Genomic DNA, 25,676 nt, shown 5'->3' on the forward strand with positions numbered 1-25,676 from the left:
TGTACAATATATTTTCTCAACTTTTATATGGCAGGATGAAATGCCAATGCATTCTAGATTATCGGCTTCTATATACAAATAATATTAGGCTTGAAGGAAGCCATCAATCGACGGTCTCCTTAGTAGCCCCGTCTTCTATCTCTAAATTCTCGATCTCTCTCAGATCTCTTCACCCTCTTTCTATCGTTTTTGCGTTTCTTGTCACGTCCGAATTTCTCTGGCTCTACAACAGCCTCGATGCGGCGTTTAACGCGCCTCTCTTCTCGACGGGCTCTGATATTCTCCTGAATAGAGGCCATTTGAGTGACATACTCTGTTGTACCGAGTTTCTTCTGTAATAGATCAAGAATTTCCTGTGCACTTGAGATAAGGGACTTGTAAGTTGTTTCGAAGTCAGGATCTGAGGATCGGGGATGTGGGATATTAGGATCAATCAAGTGCTGCAAAGGCAGAAGGATTATGCGAAGAGAACCCATAAGCTTTTCCGTGTCCAAGTGGCGACAGATCGCTGCTAGCAGCGCCATTGATGACGTCTTAGGCACGAGAGCATCGGCACGAGTGGAAATGGTTTCACGACGTAGTATATTTGAAATCTGACGGAAGATATAATGTAATAGCGATCTTGACGGCGCAATTCCGTTACTGACTGCTGTTTCATCTTCCACTTCTTCGGCATCACTTTCCTCGTCTATTTCGTCCTCCTTTACCTCCTCAACGTGCTTAGGAGAAAATTTGAGGTTATTCTCAGCAAAACATCGGCTCAGGAATACAATATTGCGGACACTTTGCATAGCAAGCTCCTCGCTGACGCCGGGGGTTTGAAGAGACCGGATGCTGCCTCGGGTTAGTCTTATCATTCCCTCCTTGTCAAGTTCGAGACCGCTCTTCGCAGCTAGCGGAACCTTGCTAAAGCCATCAACAGCATTGTTTTTGGCTACATCGGCGAGCCACAGCCCGACCAGGTTGGCAGCACATGTTTTGACCCAGGCATGTGGATAGAATAGCGATTCCTGAACAATAGACCACAGGTTTTCACATCTTTTACTAAATGCAACCGAGGGCACAGCTTTGCAGACTTTGACAAATAGTTGCAAAGCAAAGTATAGCACCTCCCAATCTTCACTATCGGTGTCCATAAGTATGGGGTTCATAAGGGTTGGTAAAGCATCAACTGTGAAACGGCCCTCCTTGTCCTTCTCAACTTCTTCGTTCTCAAAAAATACTCTCATTGCCTGTAAGCCAGTGCTAGCGAGTTGCTTGTTTTCTGTTTGTTCAAGCCAAGAATGTAAAGACTTCAACATGGTCTGCAGCCGCTCTCGATCAGCTCTTCCAAAAAGTTCGCCGAGAAGAAGGCCCGCCATTTGCCGGCATTCAGGAGTTTCGTCGTTTGCCATGACTAGTACGACCGGTAGGAAGAAAGTACTAATTACTTCCTGACCAAGATCTCCTCCGGTTTTTGATAATAATCGATGTACTGCTTCCATGACTGATTCACGACCTTCTCGGTGTGGATAATCGAAATTCTTTGCTAGGAAAGCTAGTTGTTTTGACCATCGACTTTTGGCTTGAGGGTACTCTAAAAGGAAGTGAATATAAACACCACGAGCAAGGTCGCGAGAGGCTCTATTCTGATTCGTGACCATCATCCTTGCAACATTGTCAACAAGTTCGTATAGTTCGGGAACAAGGAATTTTCTATCCATCACAGCGCGGATAAAGTTGAAGGTCAGCCCCTGACGGTCAGGCTCCTCGATATCATTGGTAAGACGTTTGAGTAAGTAAGAAAGATGGTTGTCTCTCAATTCAACAGTCTTCCTTTCTCTAAAAATAGCAGCAATAAGCTTGAGAGCTGCTTGAGCGGCCTCGGTACTGGTGCTAGATGCATCCTTGACGAGTTTGACGGCTTCGGCGAGGTAGGTAGGGGCATTCTTGTCAAGTTCTGGTAAGGGTAACTTGATGATGGTTGACAAGAGACGCATTGCAGAGAGCTTGACCTCTTCATGGGCTTGGATCACAGCGTCACCGATGATGGGTAAGAAGCCAGCAAGATTCGCAGTAGTCATCAGTGAACTGAATTTGTTCAGAGTTGATCGTAGAACATCCAAAGCAAAACGAGGCAATTTGTGGACATATGAAGATGTGGAGCCACGCTTTTCGCCGCGTTTCATGCCTTTCATATTTATTAGAAACCGTCGGTTCCTGGCAGATTCTGTGCCGGACGGAGTACTGTCGGTCTTGTCTTCATAGGATTCCTTGATAACTTCGTAGCAAAAGACAAGAATGTCGCGACTCTCAGCACCTGGGTTTCTGAGTAAACCAAGTCCGATTCTTCTGAAAAGTTCATCAACTTTCCTGACGATGCTTGCCGTTAGCTTCTCCTTCAAGAGCATTTGTAATGGTTTTATCAAGGCCCCCAAAGAAGCAACTGAGCTGTTTTTGGCAAGTAACTCCATGGAGTCGTAACTCTTGTTGCTTTTGATCTCTTTCATCTGGCTGACATAGTCTTCAGCTTCTTTTTCCTGCCCAACGACCCCAAATATATCATCCATGATGACAGCCACAACGTCACCAAGACAATGATCAAGTGCGCCTTGCTCGTATTCATCAGTTGTTGCTACAAGGATCGAGTGTGCCGTGAATCCAAGAACGTGAAGTTGATAACCTCTGGCTAGGGCGGTCTTTAGTTCTTTCAGAATATAGCCAAAATAAACCGGACCAAGAATGATGGCAATATGCGACAGTGTTTTTCTGGCAGTATCTCGAGAGTCTTGTGCTTTGCTGCGAAGAATGTAGCAGACGTCAAGTAGAACAGAGGGTAACCGGATGGCCATGTCATCTTCTGGCAAGAGCTTGAGTAGCTTGATGGTTGTGACGGCAACTGGAAGACGTACACTCATTTTCGCTTCGTCTTTATGGTGTACAAATTCAGTGAGGAATGGTAAGAAATGTGTGGTGAGTTCCGTTACTATTTTAGAAGGAATAGGTAGAGTCGAGGCTAGGCGACATTTTGTCACATGAACTGAGTCTGTATCACCCATTTTCACGTCCTCGACGTCACTTGTGTCAGCCTTTGCCTTGTGTTGATCGGAAGCAGTTGTGAGAGCGTCAGTCATTCTACCAAGAAGCCTAATCATGTTTCTTTCAAGATCAGGTTTGCTTGTCATATTTCCACGATATCTTCTGAACACTGCCCGAAACTGACTCCATTCCATCCACTCAGCAAGTCCACCTATCGTTGCTACAGCTTCTGCAGCCAAGTTGTGAGCAGTCTCATCTTCAGCAGAAATATCGAAGACAAAATGTTCAATCAAAGGAAGGAAGAAGGAGCTGATATTGGAAGAATTGATCTTGCCATTTGAAGCCTCAGTTACTAATCTGCGCAATGCCCGCATTCGACGATGTTGTTGGATATGGAGAATGTTGTTGAAGAAAGAAGCTTCCTCGTCTCCTGCCATCAGAAGGACATGCATATCTTGGACGGACGGTAGAGTTGGATTGTGTTTGACCAGATGGCCCAGGGCGGAGACAAGCTCAATGCGAACCATTTCTGATCGTTGACGCATGCCTGCCTGAAGAGCAGGCAACAGGACATTGTCTCGTAGTATAGCATAGCCAGGCTGGTCAGCTTTATCATCTGAGGCGGTCTCAATGAAACGCTTGATTCCAAATGAGGAACTGGATCTGATAGAGAGCTCTTTGTCATCCTTAACATGGTAGAGCATATTGAAGAGAATAGGACGCCATTGTTTCGGGCTGAGATCCTTCCACAAGGTTTCGTTGATATTGCTGAAAGCATTTAGTCTGCGATCGTAATCCACTTCGTTAAGCTTGTTTGAAGCAATAGCATTGAGGTCAGCACAAAGTACGCTAACTTCAGCCAATTCAGTATCCTGTTTAGCGAATTCACCAAGGACAGCGGACAACACATTCCGGTTTTCGTCATCCTTAAAGTAGTCATATAATGAAGAAACCGTGTTGAAAACATCCTCAGCTAACAAGGGGTCACTTCCGATAGAGAAAAATTGTATGAAATGTTGTAGTGTGCGTAGCAATCCAGACTTAATCTTAGGAGAAATCTTATCTTGAGGTTGCCGAAGGAGATATGTCGATATTTTGATGAGACTGGATGTTTCACTAGAAGTCTCAACACAGGGCGCAATTAGAGACAGGGTTTCGACACCAGATATCAAAACTGTACGCGCTGGGTTGGATTGCAACAATTTGCTGAGATGGCATAGAATGATATCGGTATGGGGTGCGAGCACATCTGTTAGTATTTCCTTCGGAGAGAAATCGCCCAGTTCTTCAGATTCCTGAATCGTGCGGCCTGTTGAGAGATTGATGATAGGTTGCAAAATTTGATCCATAATGTAGACTTTAACTTCATCCCGCGCAGATGGAATATTCAGGGTTTCAACAATGACAGGTATAACATCACTTCGGAAGCGTGTCAAATAAAATGCAGACTGCGGTGAAGAAGCCCATGTGTGGAAGAGGCGATGAAAGGCAGAAATACCCTGCGCATTCTCAATACCAAAATTCTCGAGACGAGGATTGATAATGTCGTCAAAAACAATATTGACATATGGCGTCCATGCAATTTCCGGTGCTACCGAAAAGATCATTCCAAGGCAACGCACTCCTACAGTGCGAATATCACGCAAGAACGATCCTTTGCTATCCACAACTGAATCTTTCTGTGCCTCTGCTTCGAGCGAGCGACTAGCCCTCACGAGTATATAGAGTACAGCATCCATTGACTTAACAGTATATGGGCTCATTCGACCTTGAAGGGTATCGTACATTGTCTCAATCATCTTAAGCAGCCCAGACTGCCGTCTGTGATTCATCAGTTCCAAGTCAAATAAAGATTTCTCAACAATATCCCCTTTAAGCAAGTCAAGGTTATAGAGAGGACCGAATACAATTTGGACAAAAAGATCAAAATTGGGTTCGGACATCTGAGAAAGTGAGCGGAGAATGGCCTTCCGTCGGCCAGTCTGACCACCGGAGCTTGAACTTGAAGCAGCCTTGGATATCATACGTCCAAAAAGGAGGCGCAGAAGAATTGGAAGCAAATCTGCTTTGTGACCGTTCTCAATCTTGCTATCATCGGCATCAATCCGTACAAAAACTGCGAGTTCATCACGAAATCGAGTCTCATCCAATATATTGAGCAAATTTTCCTGGTAAGGAAGGATACCGGGCAATTTCCAGGTAAAAAGAGCTTTCAAAGCCGGTCTCTGAACCGCAGAATCTCCATGTGCAGTGAGATTAAGCAAAGCATCAAACACCTCAGAGGACTTGAAGAGAGTTCGCGGACTTATGAATTTTTCAAAGAGCCCAAGCAGAGATAATCGATCCTTGAATCCCCAGAAAGGGACCTCCTCTTCAGATGTGAGCGTTTCAGATGATTTCGAGCTGGAACTTTGATCTGGTGTAGTACTTAGACCACCTTCTGTCGAGGCCCAGTTCAGGAAAACGGGAACAATCTGTCGAGAGCGCTTTTCTGCAACTTCAGGAATTGCATGTAAAACCTGTAGCGAACGGGCGCGAGCAAATGGCGGAACTAACACCGAGAAAGTATGACTATTATTGAAACTTTCGACCAGGGAACTCTTCGTATTTCTGTCCTTTTCAAAGTGCGAAACGAAAATCTTTTCGACACTAGAAGAATTGAAGCACCCAAAATCAGGCGAAACATATGACGAATGATGGCCTGTGTCACTATCGCCATTATCAGAATCATTGTTATGCAGCAGCCAGATCATTGTGAGCTCGGTAACAACAGCTTCGCCATTTGCATGCTGGCTAACAGCTTTCAACGTTTCAGCAGAATCGGCCCACAGCTGCGCCAATTGTTTGGTGAGCAAACCAAAGCAGAATTTCGGTATGAGCTTGCTAAACCAATTGTGCGACGCGACTTGAGGATACAAAAGGCCAAGTTTGCGGATCTGCATGGACAGAAACCTAGCTGTCTGGAGAGACAATTCACTCTCTTCGATTTCAATGGCTATCGATATGGCGCCGTGATCAGGTTCTGCCGTAATTTTCGTGAATTCAGCAAGTATCTTCAATGATAGTAGTCGCAAAGGCTGAGAAGGTGAAGTCAGGTTGTCTATCAGAGCACTGGAAAACTCCTCTAACTCTTCTTTGCTTGATGATACTATATCGGATAATCGATGGAGGTAGCTTAAGGTACCCTCAAGAAAAAGGCATGATCGAGAAAAACGGGACCCAGACTTGGTGACCAATTGCCACAGTGACGAGTCGAGTGAGTTAGACTGATGTGCAAGTTCGACATAGGACTTAAAGCCCTGGCCACAGGCGAATATGCCAAGGGGGTCAAGAGTTGATGATGCATTGTCTAATGCTGAAAGCAAAAGACTGTGTAGACATTCTACTAGTTGCGGAAGTATAGAGATATCGTTGGAAAGAGAAACAGCCATGTAAAGTCTAGAATAAGCATTGATGAGTGCAGCTTTCTCGGTGGAATCAACCGGGCTGTTTAGAACTTGGGCGATATGTTGTTTCCAATCGTTTGGGCATGTAATATACCCTGATCTGGAAGCTTGAGACGTGACACAACCGCTTTCCTCAAGCTGGAGAAGTGATAAGCATAAATCTACTTCTCTTGTCTTCCAGGAAGATGTCAAGAATCTATTACCATATTAATAAATGCCAGGTGTATTGTCCAGGACACAACCTACCGCTGAAAATAAGGAAGTACAACTGCGTGAAATCTCTGAGACCCGAATTCCGAGAACGTTGAACAAAATGGTAAGAAGAAGGGTTCCAGACGTTCATCTGCAACTACTTCCATCAGAGGGCGCATCGATGGCAACATTTCATCCATCGGAGAAAGCTGCAGAGCATAGGCGACGGCAGCTAGAGTCCGAGGTATTGATGCCTGGGAAGACGAAAAGTTTGATAGTGCGCGTTTGAGTAGAGCCAATAGGGCATTATGCACAGCCTTCCATTCTCTGATTCTTGTTGCCTTTCGTGTTGTGACACATGCAAATATAAGGTGAGAAGAGAGCTCGACGTGAATTTCGGGATCCTCAGAAGACTCATTTTCAATGTATGCGCAGATCACGGTTAAAAGTTCAGAAAACGTTTCTGGGGTCGTATTGTGTAGAACATTAATAACAACGCCACATAAAACCTGCTGAGCTAGAGAGCGTTGTAAATCATCACCCTTGGCAGCGTTATCCACCATGCATGTAAAAATATCCGACGCATTAGAGTGAAGGCCCCATTTGACACCTTTGATAGCCTCCGAAAACATAACCATAAGGCCTTCTTTATATGTATCGACTCCTTGGGACTCTGCCGTATTCCGAATGTCCTCCAACAGATATGAGGTAGCAAGATTCAGGGGAGTTGGATTTTTGTAGTAAACAAGACCGGCTTTCCGGATCAAAAATGACATCGATTCAGCGGCAAATCGAGCAACGAAAGGTTTCTGGCGTTCTTTGCCAAGGTAAGGTGCCATAACATTCAATAGCGGACGAAGGTCTGGAACTAGAAGTCGTGAGAGGAACTTGAAAATCCATGCAAGGCATGTAAAGCTCCATTCGATAACTTCGATCTCCGAGTGAGAGGCCGCAACAGATGCTACCAAAGTAACGCTAGTCGCAAAGTGTTTCTCAAACCGCACGCCCAAATCCCTAGCGAATTGCGACAACAAGTTCAGGAGTGGCTCGATTGATAGGTGGTCCCGTTTGTCGATGTACTCTGTCAGAAGTGCCATTATTGCTTCTTCGTGATATAAGATTTGATGCAGACTCTCCGAAAGAGGACTGACACGCCGAAGGAAGTCTGAGAATATTTCGGACAGGTTCATGTCGGCCCAATGGTCCAGAGAGGACCGAAAGTGGGAGTATGCTTGGTCTCCATTATCTTCTTCGAAGCCGGGTCGTCGCACGCGGTGGATTGGATCGATCTTCAATTTTGCGACTCGTTGGGAAAAGGTTTCGAAACGATGGGACTTTGTAGTCTCCGTGCCTTTCTTCAAGAGTCTCGCAGGTTTCGCCCGCAAGCCCAATGAAGATGACACCATGATCGCACCCGTAATCGTCCAACAACGGCAGGAGCGATATGTGTGTTGTGTTGCTTTTCTCAAGTTTTCTTATCAAACAAAAAAAAGTCGACGGATCAGGCGAAATATTTTCCCGTGTGGGGATAGTGGGTCACGCCGGCGGGCCTGCGCTAGCCTCTTTTGTACAGCTGCAAAAAAGTTCGACGGCCTGGCACGTGATCCGTCCTGCGCCTTCCAATGACGGCATACCTTACATTGACCTTACATTGACCTTACATTTACTTGTAGAACGAACAAGTCTCCAGACATAATAAACTATCAGACCAGCCCGGTCAAGCTGCAGAAAATTGAGATCTGCAAGAAGGGCCGGCTCTGATTTGTCGGATCATCAAAATCAAAGTGAAGCTTTCGAGCACACATTTACATTTTATTCCGTCTACATCTCTTACATTCACAAATGACCGCGCCTCTCTAGGATGGCTTCAAAAGTGTAAGTATTTAAGCTGATCGAATTTTAACACGAATATCGAGCTAACAACTTGCCTCAGTGTGGTCATTGGCAATGTCAATTGCGCCTTTCAAGAGGTGTTTACAAAGCTTGCTAAACTTCAAGCTAAGCAAAATTTCTCCTTTGCTATTGTTGTGGGAGATCTCTTCGGCGAATGCAATAGTGATGAAGATCTGGACCAAATATCAGGACTATTAGCGGGGAATATTGTCGTTCCACTGCCGACTTACTTCAGTGTTGGAAGCCATCCAATTCCGACTCGGATCATTGAAAAGATCGAAACCGACGACGAGGTTTGTCCAAACTTGTTTTTCATTGGCAGAAGAGGTGTTTTGAAGACATCAGAGGGTATCAGGCTGGCTGCTCTTGGCGGCCAGCTAGCACCAGATAGCTCATCAGACCCCAAAATCAACAACCGATATTACTCGCTATATAGAGCATCTGATGCGCGATCCCTCTTTGGTGTCCACAATACAGACGTTTTATTTACATACGAATGGCCCAAAGGTGTGACTAGCCGTTCTAAAGTGGCAATACCGGAAGGTACAGCTGCACCTGAAGGTGTTCAATGTGTTGCTGATGTATGCTCGACATTAAAACCCCGTTACCACTTCTCTGCAAAAGCCGACTTTTTCTACGAGCGAGAGCCTTTTTTTCATATGCTATCGGATGAAACTACAGATGAAAAACCATTAACTCGTTTCATCAACTTAGCATCATTCAGCAAAACATCAAAGCAGAAATGGATGTATGCGTTCACTTTGGATCCTACGGCCCCGGCTGCAGGTTCCGTTCCTGCAGGGTCAACCGTCTCTCCTCTAACCAGTGTTACTCGAAAACGGCCGGCATTGGAAAGTCAAAATGATGGGTTCCAACGGTTTTCAAGAGGTCATGATCGACCACAAAAGCGCGCCCGACGGCCCCCCCTGGACCTGGGGAGTGTTTCTTCTGCTTGTCCAATCCAAATATAGCCACTCATTTAATTACTTCCATCGGTGAAGACGCCTATGTGACAACAGCAAAAGGTCCTCTCACTACAGCCGACACCTACCCACTCTTGGGATTTCCAGGACACATGCTCATCATCCCTCTCATACACTCGCCTACTTTTAGTGCGATTTCAGAGTCTGAAGCGCGCCAAAACTCATATAATGAAATGCGTCGTTATCGCAGTGCGTTAAATGATATGGTTCGTGAAAGAACCAAGGGCGGCCTAGGCTCGGTCACCTGGGAGGTTAGCCGTGGCAATGGCATTCACATCCACTGGCAATACCTTCCTATTTCCACAGATCTATTGTCGAAAGGCCTGGTTGAAGCTGCATTCAAAGTTGAAGCTGAAAATTTACAATATCCCAAATTCGAGCGTCCTGCAAGCGACGACGGTGTAAATGAAGCCGGTGATTACTTTCGTGTGTGGATATGGCAACCGTCAAAACTCGATTCTATGGATGAAAGCGATTCTAAGACGGCCCAGCCATTGGAGAAAACCCTTATCTTGCCGCTAACGCCTGACTTTCGATTCGACCTGCAGTTTGGTCGCAGGGTGATGGCCAAGCTTCTACGACTCGACAAGCGAATGGACTGGAGGGACTGTGCACAGACGAAGGATGAGGAAGAAACTGACGCAGATGCCTTCAAGGCCGCATTCAAGGCATTTGATTTCTCTTTGGAGGAATAAGTAAGATGATTTTATACCAAATTTGCAATGTACCACAAATTTTTTTTCATATGGATGGCATTTCTCCAGCGATAATTATCTTGCATTAGAGAACAGGAAACGTCTTTCAATGGCTTAGAGGACTCTGGAAAGGGGCCGTGCATAAAACAGTAACAATAATGCCCCATTGTAAAGCGATTAGAGTAGTGTCATCCTTGTCACATAATCACATGGCAGGAACGCGCCATACCGCAACTTCCCCTCAGCTTTTGATTGCGGCAAAGAGCCGGGCATAGAACCCGGAACAACAAAATATTCGATCACCTGCTATACATTACTGGTTCAAACTATTGACAAGTCATATAATTACATGCTGAAAGCCTAATGGCCTGGCTTGCTATCGATTCCGGACTGGCCAACCGATCGACATCGCCTCTTGCCGGTAACGCCCGGTTTTTAGCATTTTATGTGCTATGAAGATTATCCAAAGATGATTTTGAGATAGTTTTCTCGTTACATCAACTGGTATATAAAGCCAGCGACTGGTCGTCTTTACAACAGACCTTCTTGAATCAAGATCCATCGATATCATTTGGAAGCACTCAATACCCTATCGTCTAATACCACAGTCCTCTTTTTCGTGCCACCGTCAAATACACGGACAGTTTTATCTCAGCCATACTATCAAGATCAAGCAATCATGTCTCTTACTGGCAGCAGTACTCATGCTCCAAGTATCCTGCTTCCAATAGCCACATCTCGCATTTCATCCTCGAAAAATGGACGAGTACCCATTTCCCAAACAGCCGCATACTCCTGGCTACAGGTCCAAAAGATATTGGAGATTTCAGCCCAAGTAAGCTTTCGGCCCCTTTGTGCTTTTTCTTTTTCCTCATTCTCGTCTCCACGATTACTTCATTTCCCGCACATGACCAACCAGATCACTAACCGTCTTCCGCCGCAGCCCAAATCACAATTTTTCGAAAAAGACTCGGCGGGTATCCTAGAGCGTTCGTCCAGTCCCTTGACTCGGAACAACTCGTCATCGTCAGACTCGTCCATGTCGTGGGAAAGCTGCGCGACAGATGACACTAACGATAATGAAGATAATCCTAGCATCGCTATTGGTACGACGGAGCCGTTCACTTCAGGTGATATGATATTTAATGGTCCTGGTGATGGAGAAAATAACCATTAAGGGACTCGGAATCCCAAGGCTTGATGTTATGTAACAAGTATGGATTATTAAAAGGCGCGTGCCCGAATTGCAATACGATCCAGCAACTAGCATCAACTGACTATATTATCACGTGTTTGGAAGAAGATCGGTCATGTTACGTGATTAAATAGATTGGTTATAAGAGTCGCTCTGTTGGCTGCATCACGCTTGTTTGCCAGGGTATGTGAGCTTGCCAAGCTTCTGTTACTACCACTCGTTTTTAATAAATTTTATCTTAATTTATTAAACTGGATCGTTGCCTTATGTATGTTTAGACTATTAATTGGCTGTATTGTCTTTATGACCCTCATATCGGTGGTGTCCAAGGTTCTATAGTCGGTGCCGGTAAGAATGCGAACAGAATAAGTAAATCAATCTGAATAACAGACGCTTCGGCGAGGCACTAATTTCGTCTGCATATAATTAAACAATAAAGTAGTTAGATAGAAATAATACATGGTAACAGTTATAATAGCCTATATATCACTATAGCAGTTAATACTCTGGACTGGGGTACACCACTGAAGCACGATATGATTTTAGCCTACTGCCGTGCATGAGCACTCTGCGGAACATTCCTAGTAGGACTAGATATTAATGGGTCGGGACCTACTAGAAAATAGAAAGATTGATATAATAAGAAGCTTCTACTTATTAAATCCACTCTCTGTTTATTTTGTTAGATTTAACATCCTTTCTAATCAAATAAACCCTCCTTATCGGTTTTAAATCATTTTCTATCTGACTTTAACGTATTCTTTACATAGATGCATCATATTTTCTATATATATTTATTTTTCATTAGCTTTAAGAGTTTTACTAGTCGGATATATTGAGTGGAATGTTATTATTTTTTAGATTTTAGTGTACTTTCCACCCAGATGGATATATTGTATCGGTTTTAAGTCATCTTTCACCAGGTTTAACGTACTTTCTGTCTAGATGGAGCTATGTTGTCCATAAAATTTCCCTTTTTGTTAGAACTAGAGTTTTTCTACTTATATGAAGTCTGACTTCATTATTGCCCAGATTTTAGCTTTCCGGCTAGGTGGACCCATTTGCCCTGTATATCTTCACCTTTACCTAGATTTATAGTTTATTCTGGTAGTGGATCGATTTTGACTTCAATTTTCCCGAACTTGGTGTACTTTCCGCCCAGATGGAGCCATGTTGTCTGTACAACTTCATTTTTCATTAAAGTTTTATTTTTTCTGCTTAGTTGCATGAAGTGGGATTTCATTATTGCCCAGATTTTTATGTACTTTCTGTCCAGGAAGTGCGATTAAGCTAATAAAAGTATACCCTGAGTGGATCTTGACTTTCCTGATATCTGATCCTTCCCAGAGATTGCTAGGCGGAGCGCTCAATAACTTGCCGAGACAATATCGTCACAGAACGGATTCCACCATCATCACATCTGTGCGCTGGTCAATCAACCCTGCCAATCTAGCTACTATAGAGATATGAATGGGACAGCTATACTGGACACATGACCTATACTTGACTAATATGAATGACGACTGATAATTATTCTACGTAGGTACAGTTATTAAACCGAACCAGGGCCGATTCAAGTAAGATGAGTCCAGCAAAGAGGCAGCACACAGCAACATGGAACAAAACGTGCAAATCCTATCGCAAGCATTGCCAAAAATCAATAAAAACATTCGTGGCTAAATCCAGTTCTATTTAGAGGAGAAACAAAAATGTTCGCTCACGTCGCGGACTGAAACACCAAACACCCGCTTTCGTACTCTGCATGCGTTTACTCACCCAATATCATGTTGTTTTATGCTCAGTATGTCACAGGTGTCATCTAGGTCTCACTGCAAAACTTAGTGAGAGTATCAATATGGAGTCCTGATTGGGCACAGCTCTTCATTTTTAACTCGTAGAAGTTAGGGCAAAGCGGCACTGTAACCAACTAGTCGCCCTACTAGTGATATTTAGGCGAGTTTATCTGGTTACTGTAGTATCTTTGAGTTTCTTTGCTATAGATAAGAATGCGGGGAAGACATTTTCCGCGGGAAACATTTGAATGGGTTTCAAATTTCTGGCCTTTTTGCTTCTCGAACTTGTTTAGCAATGTGCAATGATGCTTTTAGGGTCTCATCCAGATGCCTCGTACGGTATTTGGCATTAAACTGCAAGACATAGTTCCCATCCATTTTTGCTTTTCTCCTTTCCCTTTCAATAAAGCGCATCTAAGGATTCCTCTGAATTGTTTCCTCCTACACGTGCCGGCGATACTAGCAATAATGGCGATTGGACATTTAAAGTAACGTTACATACTTATCTATGATCTGGTATTCCCGCAGTAACCATCCACTCTTTAAATCTCGATCTCCACAAATCTTATTTTGAAGTGTGATTTCTCTTCAAACTTCGGCACTAATAATCCGAATTCACTGGCCTAGTTCTAGTGCAGCCTCCTTTATCTCGATTCCCGAGACTCAAAATTGGGACCCCAACAAGATTTGAGAACTAAACCAGTTTAGAAATCAGTTTTCCTCGGAAAACTTCAGGTCAATTCTCGAAGCATTACTGATTATTATCTTCTCGTAACAAGAAAATGTCGTGACGTTATTGATAAGACTATTATCTGTAGATTCTCCATGATCTGCTCCAAGATAAGCATCAATTGATAGACCCTAGCAATCTAAATCTACCCTCTTAAGGTAGGTAGTATTCTTGCATTCAAATGAGGCAAGTGAGAGTCTTTTCGGGTTTCCGAATTGGGAAGTTGGGGCTTGTTATAGTTGGCACCTTGGAGTTGGTATCGCCTGACAATCACAAAGATCACTATCACAACTCTACAAGAGTAACACCTGCTGAAAACGTCTAGTACTATTTACCAGCGCAGGAAAATCGGATCAGAGCTAGGAGCAGAGAACAATAGATATAAACCCTTTGAAAGCCATGTAAAATGGATACTTGAGTGGATCTCAAGATCATCAACCAAAGCCTACTTTAAAATTCCTTCTAAATATCTTGAAACGTATTTTCTACGGTCAAAATGACTTTCTCAAAAAGCTTCCTAGGGTCTCTACTTCTTGCAGGGGTTGGCATTGCCTCGCCGATTAGTCACCAGTCTCCTCGTGGAGCACCGCCTTATGGACTGCGTGGTTCTCGCCCAGCCAATTCGACCGTTTTTCTTGACTCGCATGCAAGCCACTCCAATCCGGGAGTGGCCACTGCGGACAGCGTCAACACCTTGTCATTCAACAACTGGGCTGGCGCCATCCTCGAATCATCCGGTGTCACTAGTGTGGTAGGAACTTTCACCATCCCTCAACCCCAGCTGCCATCCGGAGCCGATTCTTCAACTTCGTATTGCGGTTGTGCTTGGCTTGGAATTGATGGTGACTCCGACGTTTGCCCGAATGGCGGGCTTCTACAGGCAGGCACCGCTTGGTGCATCCAGGGTAACACTCCTTCATTTTATGCATGGTACGAATGGTGGCCCGCCCAAGAGATGATCACTTTCGACAACTTCGATGTCACTGCGGGAGATGAAATCACCGTTACTATTACGGCAACGAGCACGAGCACCGGGTACGCACTGCTTGAAAATGTGAGCCAGGGTACCAGTGTCCGCCATACCTGGAAAACCGAGTCTCCATCCCTCTGTGAAGCCACTGGAGAGTGGATTGTGGAGGATTTCTCGGATATTTCCAGTGATGGTTCAACTTCTTTGGCACCATTTGCCAACTATGGCCAAGTGACTTTCACTGGCAATTCTGCTACCGTTAATCGCCAGACTGTTGGGATTTCACAAGCCCAACCTGTGAACATGGTGCAAAATGGCTATACCATCAGTCAATCCACCATATCTAATGGGAAAGTGGTTGTTACTTATGAAGGTTAAGGTGTCGCATCTGCAACACATATACGCAACTAGCGTAGTGGTCTAGTGGGATGACCAGCAAAAGGCAGGAACGGGTTTCATTTTTCATATAGCAGAATGACAGAACGATGTGTTGAAAATGGATGAACAAATCTTTATTTGAAGCAAAATTATGTTAGGGGATCTGTTCCCTCGAATTGGCCATCGCCATTGACTTTATCAATACTACTGTTTGGAGAAAAATTCGAGACGTTATCTGGTATTTAATCTCTGGTTACAACATTGTGTCAAGTAAACAAGGAAAATCCTGTTCAATAGTAAGTATAGTACGATCTTGTCTGCAATTGAATGATCTATCGTAGTTGCGAGAGCACCGAGGTTCATACTTTACTAGAGCGTGGTTCGTAGATTTTCGATCACATATACCGCGAAATCATATTCGAAAGAAATAACCCCGGCTGCATCCCTGACGTGCATGCATGTGTTTGCTGACCCACTGTAGCATTGGGTATTATCGCCGGGAAATATTACTGGGTAATCTGGAATGCTATCAATGGCTTTTCTTATCGTTTGATTTGTGGGTGATGTTATTGACTGGAAAAAATATCCATCCTTCACATTACAAGGTTAAAGAACTCATTAATATAGAGCGCTTATTTAGAAGTAAGTAGACAAATGAGCATCTGATTACAGTACTCCTACTTAGGATCACTAACATTTATTAACAAAGTTAATATTCCTACTAGTAGAGGATTCTTTCATCAACAATAAGCTTAATGGTAGAGATCAGCTACATGTATTTATATAATACAATTCAATTTTGATTCAGAAAAAACCTAATCAGTCATTCACACAGCGTAATATACTATCATAATCACCATACAAGTTTCAATCTATTCATACAACGGGCAGCCTCTAGCTGTGAGCAGAATCACTCTTCTTTATCTAACTTCTCAGTCATGCTCTACGACATTTTACACCTTACAGGCCATATTTCTTGACCCTTATTGCTCTTCCCCTTTTTAGTATTTTATGAGCATCTCCTTCACACTATTCTAAAAATAGATCGTTCCCTATCATCCCCTGTCAGAGGTAATTATCCCAGGATGAAATTTGGATTGCGTACCTTTCTCTTGTTCGGGTGAAGCTCGCCATTGACAAAGACATCGCTCTATGTATCTCGCCGTATCCACCCGATACCGAGAAAGATCAGACACTGCACTGATGAGCGTGTCTACAGGCACTACCACTTCTAGTATACGAATCTAACGAGTATTAATATTGTCTCCGATCACGGGCTAATAATTGACAAATGAGACAAGGGATATGTAGATGTCTTATCAGCTATCACCCCATCTTCGCATGACACCCCACACCCTTGGCTCCTAACTACGTTCTGGACATCGGCAACCTCCGAATTCCCGGGTTTATTGGGGGTATATTCTCAGGTGACATCTTGTCGACAAATTCAACATTGAAACGCATGTCGCAACCATCACAATACATATGTACTCGTAAGCGCAAATCACAATGGTAACCCCATCTGCTCCTCCGATCCTGGACTTCTCCCCATTTTACAATGATGACAGCGAAGCGAAAGCCAAATTGGTAGAGGAGGTGCACAAGTGCTGCCTGTACAATGGCTTCTTCCAGATTACTGGCCATCGCGTGCCGCTGGACTTGCAACGACGCGTCATGAAATGCGCCAAGCGCTTCTTCGATCTGCCATTGGAAGAGAAGATAAAAATTGACAAAAGTATCATCCTTAGTCTGCCCTTGGGGAAGAACCTTAAACTGACCTAGTAGATCTTAACACCTTCAACCGCGGCTACGAGCTTCTCCGATCACAAATGCTGGAAGCGGGCACAGGCCCCGAACTCAAAGAAGGACTCTACGTTGGCGAGGAGATTCCCGAGGATCACCCGTACTTTATACAGAAGAAGCTGAATAGTGGTCCCAATCAATGGCCTCAGACTATCCCCGACAAGGAAGAATTCCAAAAGACAACGATGGAATATTATCATGCGGTATTCAAGCTGGCGAAGGACGTGCTGGGTGTGGTTGCTTTAACACTCGGTGTTGACTCGACCTTCTTCGAGCCTCTCACCGAGGGGGCTGTTGCCACCATGCGTTACCTGCACTATCCTGCGCAGCCGAAGAACGAAGATGAGAAGCTAAATCGTGGAATTGGAGCGCATACGGATTTTGGATGTGTCACTCTTCTCCTTCAAGATGAAGTTGATGGCTTGCAGGTCTTGGACATGCCCACTGGGCAATGGCTTGATGTTTGTGCCCAGGATACTCGTTGTTTCTGAATCATAACTAATAAATGGCTACTACAGGTCAAGCCCGTCGAGGGGGCCTATGTAGTAAATCTGGGAGACCTGTTTATGCGAATGGCCAACGATAAATACAAGTCTAACACTCACCGCGTTATCAACAAGTCGGGCCGCGAGAGATATTCGATTCCTTTCTTCTTTAGTGGAAACCCGGACTACCTTTGTGAATGCCTGCCGAATTGTTGCGAGCCGGGCGAGCCAGCAAAATACCCTCCCATCACCGTCCAAGATAGGGTGACAGAAGCATACAAGGAAAGGTACGGCCGGGCGGAGAAATACAAAAAGGAGATGGAGATGAAGAGGCTGGCTTCAACTCCAGCTGTACCTACTGTTGGAGCTTAGGCTTCGCGTTATAGCTAAATTGGAACGATCCTATGTATTTTGCAACTGTTTACATATCTCAAAGTCAGATTGCCCTGGTCAGAATAGTGCCTATACAACATGTTTGTAGCGTGACGGATTAAGGGATTGTAAGCAAACTACAGCTCGGAAAGGAGAGTATGAATTGCTACAGTCCGAAAATGAAAAGCAAATCACAACGAGCAAAGGATTGTTCAAGGCGTCTATCCGGATGAGGACACTAGAAAGATCGCCACACTCAAGTACTGTGAGGTTGGCCATTTCCAGGGCTCCTTTACAACACAGGTCTACCGCCTCAAATCATGGAAATCAAGATTTCCTTCTAGTTTTAGGCATAAAAGGCACAATACTGCAAGTCTTTTAGACCAAGGTAATTATGTCCTCTAATGATGTGGACTCATTGCTTAGTTAGTACTACCCACCATCCAAGGGCATCTTTGACGTTCATAGATAAGCAGCGGAACATACCCCTGCCAACCTTAACCCCACCTTTGGGTCGAGTCTTAGAATGATAGAGGATATTCGATGAACACAACCCAAGGCGTTCCCCTCTTCTACCCCTCTAAAACTGGAGCTATTTGAGGGAAAGGGGTTCTTTCCATTAATCATTTTATACATCGACTTCCACTGACCCATCCGTAGAGTATCTACAGATATCCATTACACTGTCAATTCCGTTTACCTCTAACTCAGACTAACATAACAAGCTGCTCAGCCCCCCAAAAAATGGGAAAGAAGCGCGTTTTAGTCGGCTATGGAGTCGACATCGACGCAGTCGCAGGCTGGCTAGGCTCGTACGGCGGAGAAGACAGCGTGAGCGACATCAGCCGCGGACTGTGGGCCGGACACATCGGCACCACTCGGTTACTCAAATTATTCGAGAAATATAACATCAAGGCATCCTGGTTCATCCCAGGCCACTCGCTGGAGACATTTCCCGAGGAATGCGCCCAGATCCGGGATGCAGGCCACGAAATCGGCCTGCATGGATACTCGCACGAGAACCCGACCAGCTTGACAAAGGAGCAGCAGCGCGATATCCTCGACAAGACCTACAAAATGGTCCATGAGTTCTGTGGAAAACCGCCGCGCGGGATCGTTGCACCGTGGTGGGAGGTCAGTGCGGAGATGGTCAACCTGCTGCTCGACTATGGCATCGAATATGATCACTCCATGTCCCATGAGGACTGTCAGATGTACTGGCTGCGGACGGGGGACTCGTGGACTAAAATTGATTACAGCCAGAAGGCCGAGACGTGGATGAAACCGCTGGTCAGAGGCGTCACAACTGGGCTGGTCGAGATTCCGGGGAGTTGGTATATTGACGATCTGCCGCCGATGATGTTTATCAAAAATTCTGCGAATAGTCATGGATGGGTTAACCCACGCGATATCGAAGATATCTGGAAGGTAGTAAAACTTTTACTGCTTATGAGGACATCGCATATAAGGACATTATTTACTGACGGAACACTATTTCAGGACCACTTTGATTACTTCTACCGAGAGTACGATGAATTTGTTTTTCCTATGACGATTCACCCGGATGTATCTGGTCGGCCCCATGTGTTACTTATGCACGAAAGGTTAGTTTTGATGTGTATAATCAATTATCATTGTTCTGGAATTAACATATTTGGATTAGAATTATCGAGCACATTAATAAACATGAAGGGGTGGAGTGGGTGACATTTGAACAGATGTGTGATGAGTTTAAGAGCAAACACCAGCCTCCTCCAGGAGCAATATTACCGGCTGCCAGTAGGAGCATTCAGGAAAAGCAGTAGCAGTTTCAAATTCGATTCATGTGGATTACCAAAGCCAGATTACCTATCTACATGCCTTTATAGAAATCTCTTGAGACTATGCTCTAGTATTTCTTGCGATCATTTTTTGGTCTAGAATCTACTCAGTCTCGTGCTTGGCTTTGGTATTTCCAGCCCAGGTCCTAACCATCGATTCTCCATAAAAGTATCACTGTGCACTCCAAGGTTTTATACTTTATTTGAGTCCACAACCTCGACATCTTTAGAGCCTTCTCGGTTCGTCTTGTTAGTGGCTTTGCCTCTGCATCGTAACAAGTTTTAGGCACCCAAGTTATGAATCAATTAATATAAATTTACAAGGATGGCAGCTCATATTAGATCAAGATCCAAATTATGATGAAGGTGTGACGAGAGAGAGGTTGGTCCAGTTCCCAAGACGTTATATGACCTCTGACACGTTAATTCGTTGTTTGTTAAGCTAATAAATCCACAACATCTGCCACAGACTAGAGCTACCTGTGTGACAATATCAAACTAGACGATATACTTCGGATGAAACCAAGTACTATAATTAAAAAGCATGCTGCAATGCAACCGTGATGTGCTCTAATTATCAGCCCTCCAGGCTTTCTCAATGACAGTAAGAGCACCCAGGGGCTTTTCATCTTCGAGCCTCTTCCCAATCACTTGCAGGTTGACCGGATGTCTTTCCATGGTCTCTAAATCATACTAACTCCAATTCCATGAGTCGCTCTCATTTCTTGAACAATAAGGCACAGATGGCAAGGGATCGATATTCCTAACTTCGTTAATTGGAATTGGAATTGTAATAGCTGGACAGTCCAATAGATTCCAAATCTTAGTGTATTCTACCCACCGGATGACCCGATTCTGGACCGTCAATGCGGCAGCGCAGTTGACAAGAGCACATTAACAGGCCTTCCCGAAGATGAACGCACGGTATTCCATTTATCAAGATATCTTTTCTGAAGCTCTTATTCAGTTGCTAGTATTGTAGTCAGGATAGGAGATGGAGTTGGCCGCAGGAGAAGGATTATCAGCCCAGTTGTTGCATTTACAATGTGACTCGTATCCCCATAGCAGGGGGAGAGGTGTACATACAGAGGGGCCAGGATATGGTATCATTGTTGGTCTGCTCAAAGCCCACGGATAGAAGGCTATAGGTAGATGTGCCATTCTAGGAAACCGCAACATTCTCGCCAACGGTATAGGTGATGGATCCGTTTGCGCTGGCAGGCTCGAGAAACTGCTGTGCTCTAGCTGCCCATAGGAAGCCGCTTATTACAAGAAGAACACTCCATAACATGTTGATGATTGTCCTTGGCTACACCCATGAGTATCTTCGGAATACCCAGAGACTAGATATAAAAACGCAATACATACGTGCTCGCTAATCGACAGGGCATAGAATATGATGCTTTCCATCATGAAACATTAAAGCATTGAAGGCGAGAATGCAGCGGTAGCTTGAGCTTGACAGAATAACTAAATATTATTCAAGGTTACCTGACAAGATACCGTAATAAATCCATGTATTGGTATGCCATGCAGCAGAGACAACCTTGTTCTGGTAGTTTTAATGTCATCGCAAACTGACATTAGCAGCGCAACTGACCAGACACTTGACTCACGTCGACACTAAGATATCATTTGCTTACTCCATAATTTCTTCTACGTCTCCTATGACCGCCACTCTATGGAAGACTTTACAAGATGCTGTACAAGGACTTATAATTCCTCAAGAATGAGAATAATATACCAATATATAATAACCCTAATAGCATTGACCCATGATATCAATATCAATCAAAATCCACGCCATCCATCGAAACGCCATCCCAACCCAACATCATCAAGCCAGTTCACGAATCCGCAATATTTATAACGCCCAGCGAGAGAATGTGCTGGGATATTTTGTGGATGCAATCAATCTGCGATCCGGAGAAGAAGAACGGTGTGTACACCGAGTACATAGATATATATATGTAGATAACGAACACAATGTTGTGATCATGTACAGAATAAAATGATAATCAGATAATGCATATATCTGTAGACAACATAATGAGGAGGGAAAATTGTTCACTCCACTTGTTTAAACGGCTTTGTATGAGCCTGGCGCAGGTCGTCGGCCGGCCATTAACAGACTCGGAGGCCGATCACCCCCTTGTGCCTGTGCGTGATGATCCGGCGCGGTTTCAGAGAATGGAGGCGGGGGTGTTGATGATGGGATGGATGGCGAGAAAGCCCTATATTGGCCGTAGGATGGTGCTGTCGGATGGGAGACTGTTTGTGGTGGGGGACTGCGCGACATGTGCTGTTCGTATGGTGAAAATCCCGACGGACTAGTGGGTGACCGCGGCGACGTGGGGCTTTGGTCATATGCTCTGAGGCCGCTGAAATTGGGGGCCCCTTTTGGAGGAGGCTGGTTCTCAAAGCCGCGATATGATGCTGGCGATATGCGGGCGGGTGGCCGGGCAGCGTGAGTAGCTGGGGATGGAGTACGAGGGAACGCAGCGGCGGTGACTGCGGCCGGGCCGTAAGGGGCAGATGAAGGAGAAGAGATTGGGGAATGGGGTTGATGGTTGGGGTATTCTGAATCGCCGAGGTCGTGGTATGAAGCATTTGTCACGCGGAGACCGCCGCTGTTCGTGGAGTATCCATCGCGAAGATAGGCATCGTGGTGGTTGTCGTACATTCCAGGACTTGGATGAGGGCTGGCAGCTGTACCGGGAACCTCTGTGTATCCTCCGCGAGACATGAAGCCTGCTGCTGGTGAAATGTTGTCATGGTAGGGACTCTCATGGTAAGGGTTGTCGTGGTGGTCGCGTGCCTCCAAGTCATCCATCTCGACTGCTTCGTGTACGGGACTATGATCCTCGACTCGCCTTGTCTGAGCATCGGCCCATGTGGGCATATTGGGGAGTTTATCTTCATTGACGGAGGCGACGGCCTTGGGCTGATCGAATGTAGCTGTTCTTGGGCCGCGGTACGCTGGAGGTGCGGGCGACGCGACAGGGTGTTGGTATCCATAGTTCATGGGTTGCGGCGGCGGAGGCTGCTGGTAGAAGGGCGATTGATCGGCATAATTGTCTCTTTTTCTGTTGTGTTTCGAGCCGCCGCAATCGCAACAGCGATAGCAGCAGCCACAGCAGCCCTTACAACACTGATATCCGCAACACAGACAACTAATCAAGCAGCCTGCTATGGAGAGGATGATGATGGACCCGATGATGATACCGGCAATGACGGGCCATCTGTAAGAATAATGTTAATATTTGGATGATTCACTTCGTTGTATTCACATACTTGCAATACGCCTTGGCCATGCAATTGTCCCAGCTGGAAAAGGTGGTTTTCACGGAGTCGGCATCGCCGGAGACACTCCGCTCAACCAGCGACCTGAGCATTCTCTGCGTCGGACTCATGATTGTCTGATGTACAGAATGATGATGCTGGTGGTGGTTCTATCTTATCACAAATTGACGGCGTCTAGACGATAACGAGTGGAGACGAGACGATAATGGCGCCAGCCAGGCAACAAAAATAACGTCGATAATAATAGCTGCGCCAAATCAATCTGCGGTCCGCAAACCAACGTTGCGGATAAGCACGAATCAGCGGATGGGGCCAGGAAAGAGCGAGGCTGTGTCGGTGGCAGGACGACAACGAGTGGATGAGGCTGGTTCAATCCGGTGGTACAACCGAGGATTGGATGGCGGCGATTATTTGTCTCGGTTGGCGATTAATGGGGATTCTTTGTAGAGAGAGAGAGAGCGACAGAATTCCAAAGCGATCGGATGAGTATGAAGGAGAGCTGAGACAAGAATGGCCCCTTCACTGAGACCCTGGCGATGGTGAGAAAACGAGTGTGTCGCACAATGTCAACTGGTGCGGCCAGCCGAGCGACTTGCGGATGGCTGGGGAGACAGACGCATGCACTTCCACAGAGCAGCGAGGAGGAGGTGAAGAAAGAAGGAAGATATTCCACCAGTGCTTTTAAAAATCAAGATAATAATAAAAGATCGCAGCGCCCATCACGGCCGTCAGTGCTGAGTGAGGGAACGGGTGTGTGGAGAGGCCGCCGCCCATGGGCCCGTGATTCGGCAGGCGACGTTAGTAGCTGCTGATAGTAATAAACTAATCATACTAAGGGTGTGTGCCACTGTGAGACCACCTAATTAGCAGGGTAGAGTGCGAACCATAAAATAAGAATCATGCTCCGACGAGACCTTATGGTAAAGACGCACGCATTCAGCTCGTCAGCGGCAGTCTGTCCCGAAACAAGCCAGTTGATGAATAGACGCGCAGTCAGGCAATACGAGTGAGCCTGCCATCACGAGAACTCATATTGAGATCGACCCACGCTAAGACTGCTGCTCCACCAAAAGACCTGTGGCTAAAAAAGTGTTGAAAAAAGACATGTCATTTTCTATATGCTATACACTATATACCGACAGTGCAGATATTACAGATCTGTGAGATGGATCATAGTGGCTGTAAAGCAGACAGTTCAAGTTCATGTCATGTACTAATCATTATGTATCTAACATGCTATGCTGAAATCGATCAGAAACGCCTTCCGACGCCATAACCAGACACCCGAACCACCACGCAAGACAACACTACGTAGGCCGATCGCAGGAATAACTACAGGCAGGTAAATTTATAATAACAAACATAATCGCGTTTATACGGCAAGCAGCCCGGTCGTCGCCTAGTTCTTCCCTGGCGGCGGTCCAGGTGGTGGCGAGTAGACGTGCTCTCCACCGTGATACGTGCTGGGCGGTTGTTGCAGTTCAATGCCGCTCTGCTGACCGGCATAATGGCCTTGCTCTTGTGGAGGCGGCGGCGCGTAGTAGCCTTGGTTGGGATCGGTGTTCTGATATTGCGGTGGTGGAGGGTATTGATAGTCTTGCTGGCGATAGGGGGGCGGCGCCATCCAGGAAGTTCCGTAGTATGGATTCAGGCCGCGGGAACGACGGCGACGGGCAGAGAGACAGCTGCTGTCAGTCAGTATGGATATGATGATGTGGAAGGGAGATGGTAGACGCACGCGAAGAGAGTGAAGATTAACAGTGCAGCACCGACGATGACGGCAAAGGCGACCCAGCGACCCCAGCTGGACCAGGCCGAGCTGCAGTTGCTATAATACCCGTAGCTATCGTAGCTGGAAAGGTCAGCATAAGAATGAATTTAACATATGAATTGATTATTGCGTCCAACTCACCAGTAATAGCGACGGCTCAGGTCGGCAAGCACACCCATTGTGAAGATCTGGGGATGACGTATACCGTGACTTGGAAATATGCACCTGCCAGGAGGAAGTATCAAAGTGCCGAATTATATCTGAGCGACGATGCAGCGCAGGCAATGATGTAACAGGCGATCGGATCGCGAAACTGGCGTGAATGATTGATTATAGAATGAAGATGAACAGACAGGCAGCAGCGAAAGCTTTTAAAGAATACGATAATCGTGGCTGAGGGTCTTGGCTGGGAGTCTTGGCCGCCAAGTCTAGCTCCGTCCTGATGCGGAAAGCGTCTCAGCCCCAGCCACTCACGGCCACTATGACAAATCGACTATTGATATGTATTTACATAAAAAAATAAGTATAATAGCATTGTGAATTTGTAGTTAGTGTACTGGATATATACTATTATTACTCGTGTAGTTATTTGAAATTGAAGTGATTATATTAATATATTCATAAGGCTGACCCACTTCGTATCACTACGTATTCGCCCGTGGAGGCTGAGACGCTGTACCATGCATCATAACACCCATGAGTCATTCCTTATATCCATTGGTTACTATATTGTTAATCAGACCAAAGGTCCTCCGCAGTCTATCTTATTCAAATTATGTATTTTTTTTTCAGTATGTATATACTCTTCTAGAAGCATTCCAGCGGCTAC

The 25,676-nt window shown here is 45.3% G+C and overlaps 8 protein-coding genes across 8 annotated transcripts; 5 read left to right on the forward strand and 3 right to left on the reverse strand.

Moving 5' to 3' along the window:
• Window positions 1-119: 119 nt before the first annotated feature.
• Window positions 120-8,062, reverse strand: BGW36DRAFT_286319 (putative HEAT repeat protein; the record flags this gene model as incomplete). The annotated part of the gene is made up of 2 exons (XM_046210402.1): window positions 120-6,660; window positions 6,711-8,062. The coding sequence occupies 2 exons, from the start codon at window positions 8,060-8,062 to the stop codon at window positions 120-122; spliced, it is 7,893 nt and encodes a 2,630-aa protein (XP_046078152.1).
• A 255-nt stretch (window positions 8,063-8,317) lies between these two features.
• BGW36DRAFT_367738 (CwfJ domain protein) lies at window positions 8,318-10,344 on the forward strand. Its single transcript, XM_046214907.1, has 3 exons — window positions 8,318-8,531; window positions 8,590-9,437; window positions 9,458-10,344. Exons 1-3 carry the CDS (start codon window positions 8,518-8,520, stop codon window positions 10,225-10,227), a joined length of 1,632 nt encoding a protein of 543 aa, XP_046078153.1. The 5' UTR covers window positions 8,318-8,517; the 3' UTR covers window positions 10,228-10,344.
• Window positions 10,345-10,627: 283 nt separating this feature from the next.
• Window positions 10,628-11,636, forward strand: BGW36DRAFT_367740 (uncharacterized protein). Its single transcript, XM_046214908.1, has 3 exons — window positions 10,628-11,062; window positions 11,171-11,253; window positions 11,313-11,636. The coding sequence occupies exons 1-3, from the start codon at window positions 10,907-10,909 to the stop codon at window positions 11,314-11,316; spliced, it is 243 nt and encodes an 80-aa protein (XP_046078154.1). The 5' UTR covers window positions 10,628-10,906; the 3' UTR covers window positions 11,317-11,636.
• A 2,805-nt stretch (window positions 11,637-14,441) lies between these two features.
• BGW36DRAFT_403093 (putative aspergillopepsin-2 precursor) lies at window positions 14,442-15,432 on the forward strand (the record flags this gene model as incomplete). The annotated part of the gene is made up of 1 exon (XM_046218880.1): window positions 14,442-15,432. The coding sequence occupies one exon, from the start codon at window positions 14,442-14,444 to the stop codon at window positions 15,291-15,293; it is 852 nt and encodes a 283-aa protein (XP_046078155.1). The 3' UTR covers window positions 15,294-15,432.
• Window positions 15,433-16,729: 1,297 nt separating this feature from the next.
• On the forward strand, window positions 16,730-18,028 carry BGW36DRAFT_367743 (1-aminocyclopropane-1-carboxylate oxidase). Its single transcript, XM_046214909.1, has 3 exons — window positions 16,730-17,028; window positions 17,079-17,557; window positions 17,615-18,028. The coding sequence occupies exons 1-3, from the start codon at window positions 16,803-16,805 to the stop codon at window positions 17,951-17,953; spliced, it is 1,044 nt and encodes a 347-aa protein (XP_046078156.1). The 5' UTR covers window positions 16,730-16,802; the 3' UTR covers window positions 17,954-18,028.
• Window positions 18,029-18,697: 669 nt separating this feature from the next.
• On the forward strand, window positions 18,698-19,758 carry BGW36DRAFT_285503 (polysaccharide deacetylase family protein; the record flags this gene model as incomplete). The annotated part of the gene is made up of 3 exons (XM_046210323.1): window positions 18,698-19,381; window positions 19,454-19,557; window positions 19,617-19,758. 3 exons carry the CDS (start codon window positions 18,698-18,700, stop codon window positions 19,756-19,758), a joined length of 930 nt encoding a protein of 309 aa, XP_046078157.1.
• A 2,095-nt stretch (window positions 19,759-21,853) lies between these two features.
• Window positions 21,854-23,186, reverse strand: BGW36DRAFT_393125 (uncharacterized protein; the record flags this gene model as incomplete). Its single annotated transcript, XM_046217779.1, has 2 exons — window positions 21,854-23,015; window positions 23,068-23,186. 2 exons carry the CDS (start codon window positions 23,184-23,186, stop codon window positions 21,854-21,856), a joined length of 1,281 nt encoding a protein of 426 aa, XP_046078158.1.
• Window positions 23,187-24,475: 1,289 nt separating this feature from the next.
• Window positions 24,476-25,026, reverse strand: BGW36DRAFT_353941 (chitin synthesis regulation, congo red resistance, RCR protein; the record flags this gene model as incomplete). Its single annotated transcript, XM_046213478.1, has 3 exons — window positions 24,476-24,761; window positions 24,815-24,904; window positions 24,989-25,026. 3 exons carry the CDS (start codon window positions 25,024-25,026, stop codon window positions 24,476-24,478), a joined length of 414 nt encoding a protein of 137 aa, XP_046078159.1.
• Window positions 25,027-25,676: the final 650 nt, after the last annotated feature.

Source organism: Talaromyces proteolyticus (assembly GCF_021365285.1).
Source record: "Talaromyces proteolyticus strain PMI_201 chromosome Unknown BGW36scaffold_1, whole genome shotgun sequence".
Classification (NCBI taxonomy): Eukaryota; Fungi; Ascomycota; class Eurotiomycetes; order Eurotiales; family Trichocomaceae; genus Talaromyces; species Talaromyces proteolyticus.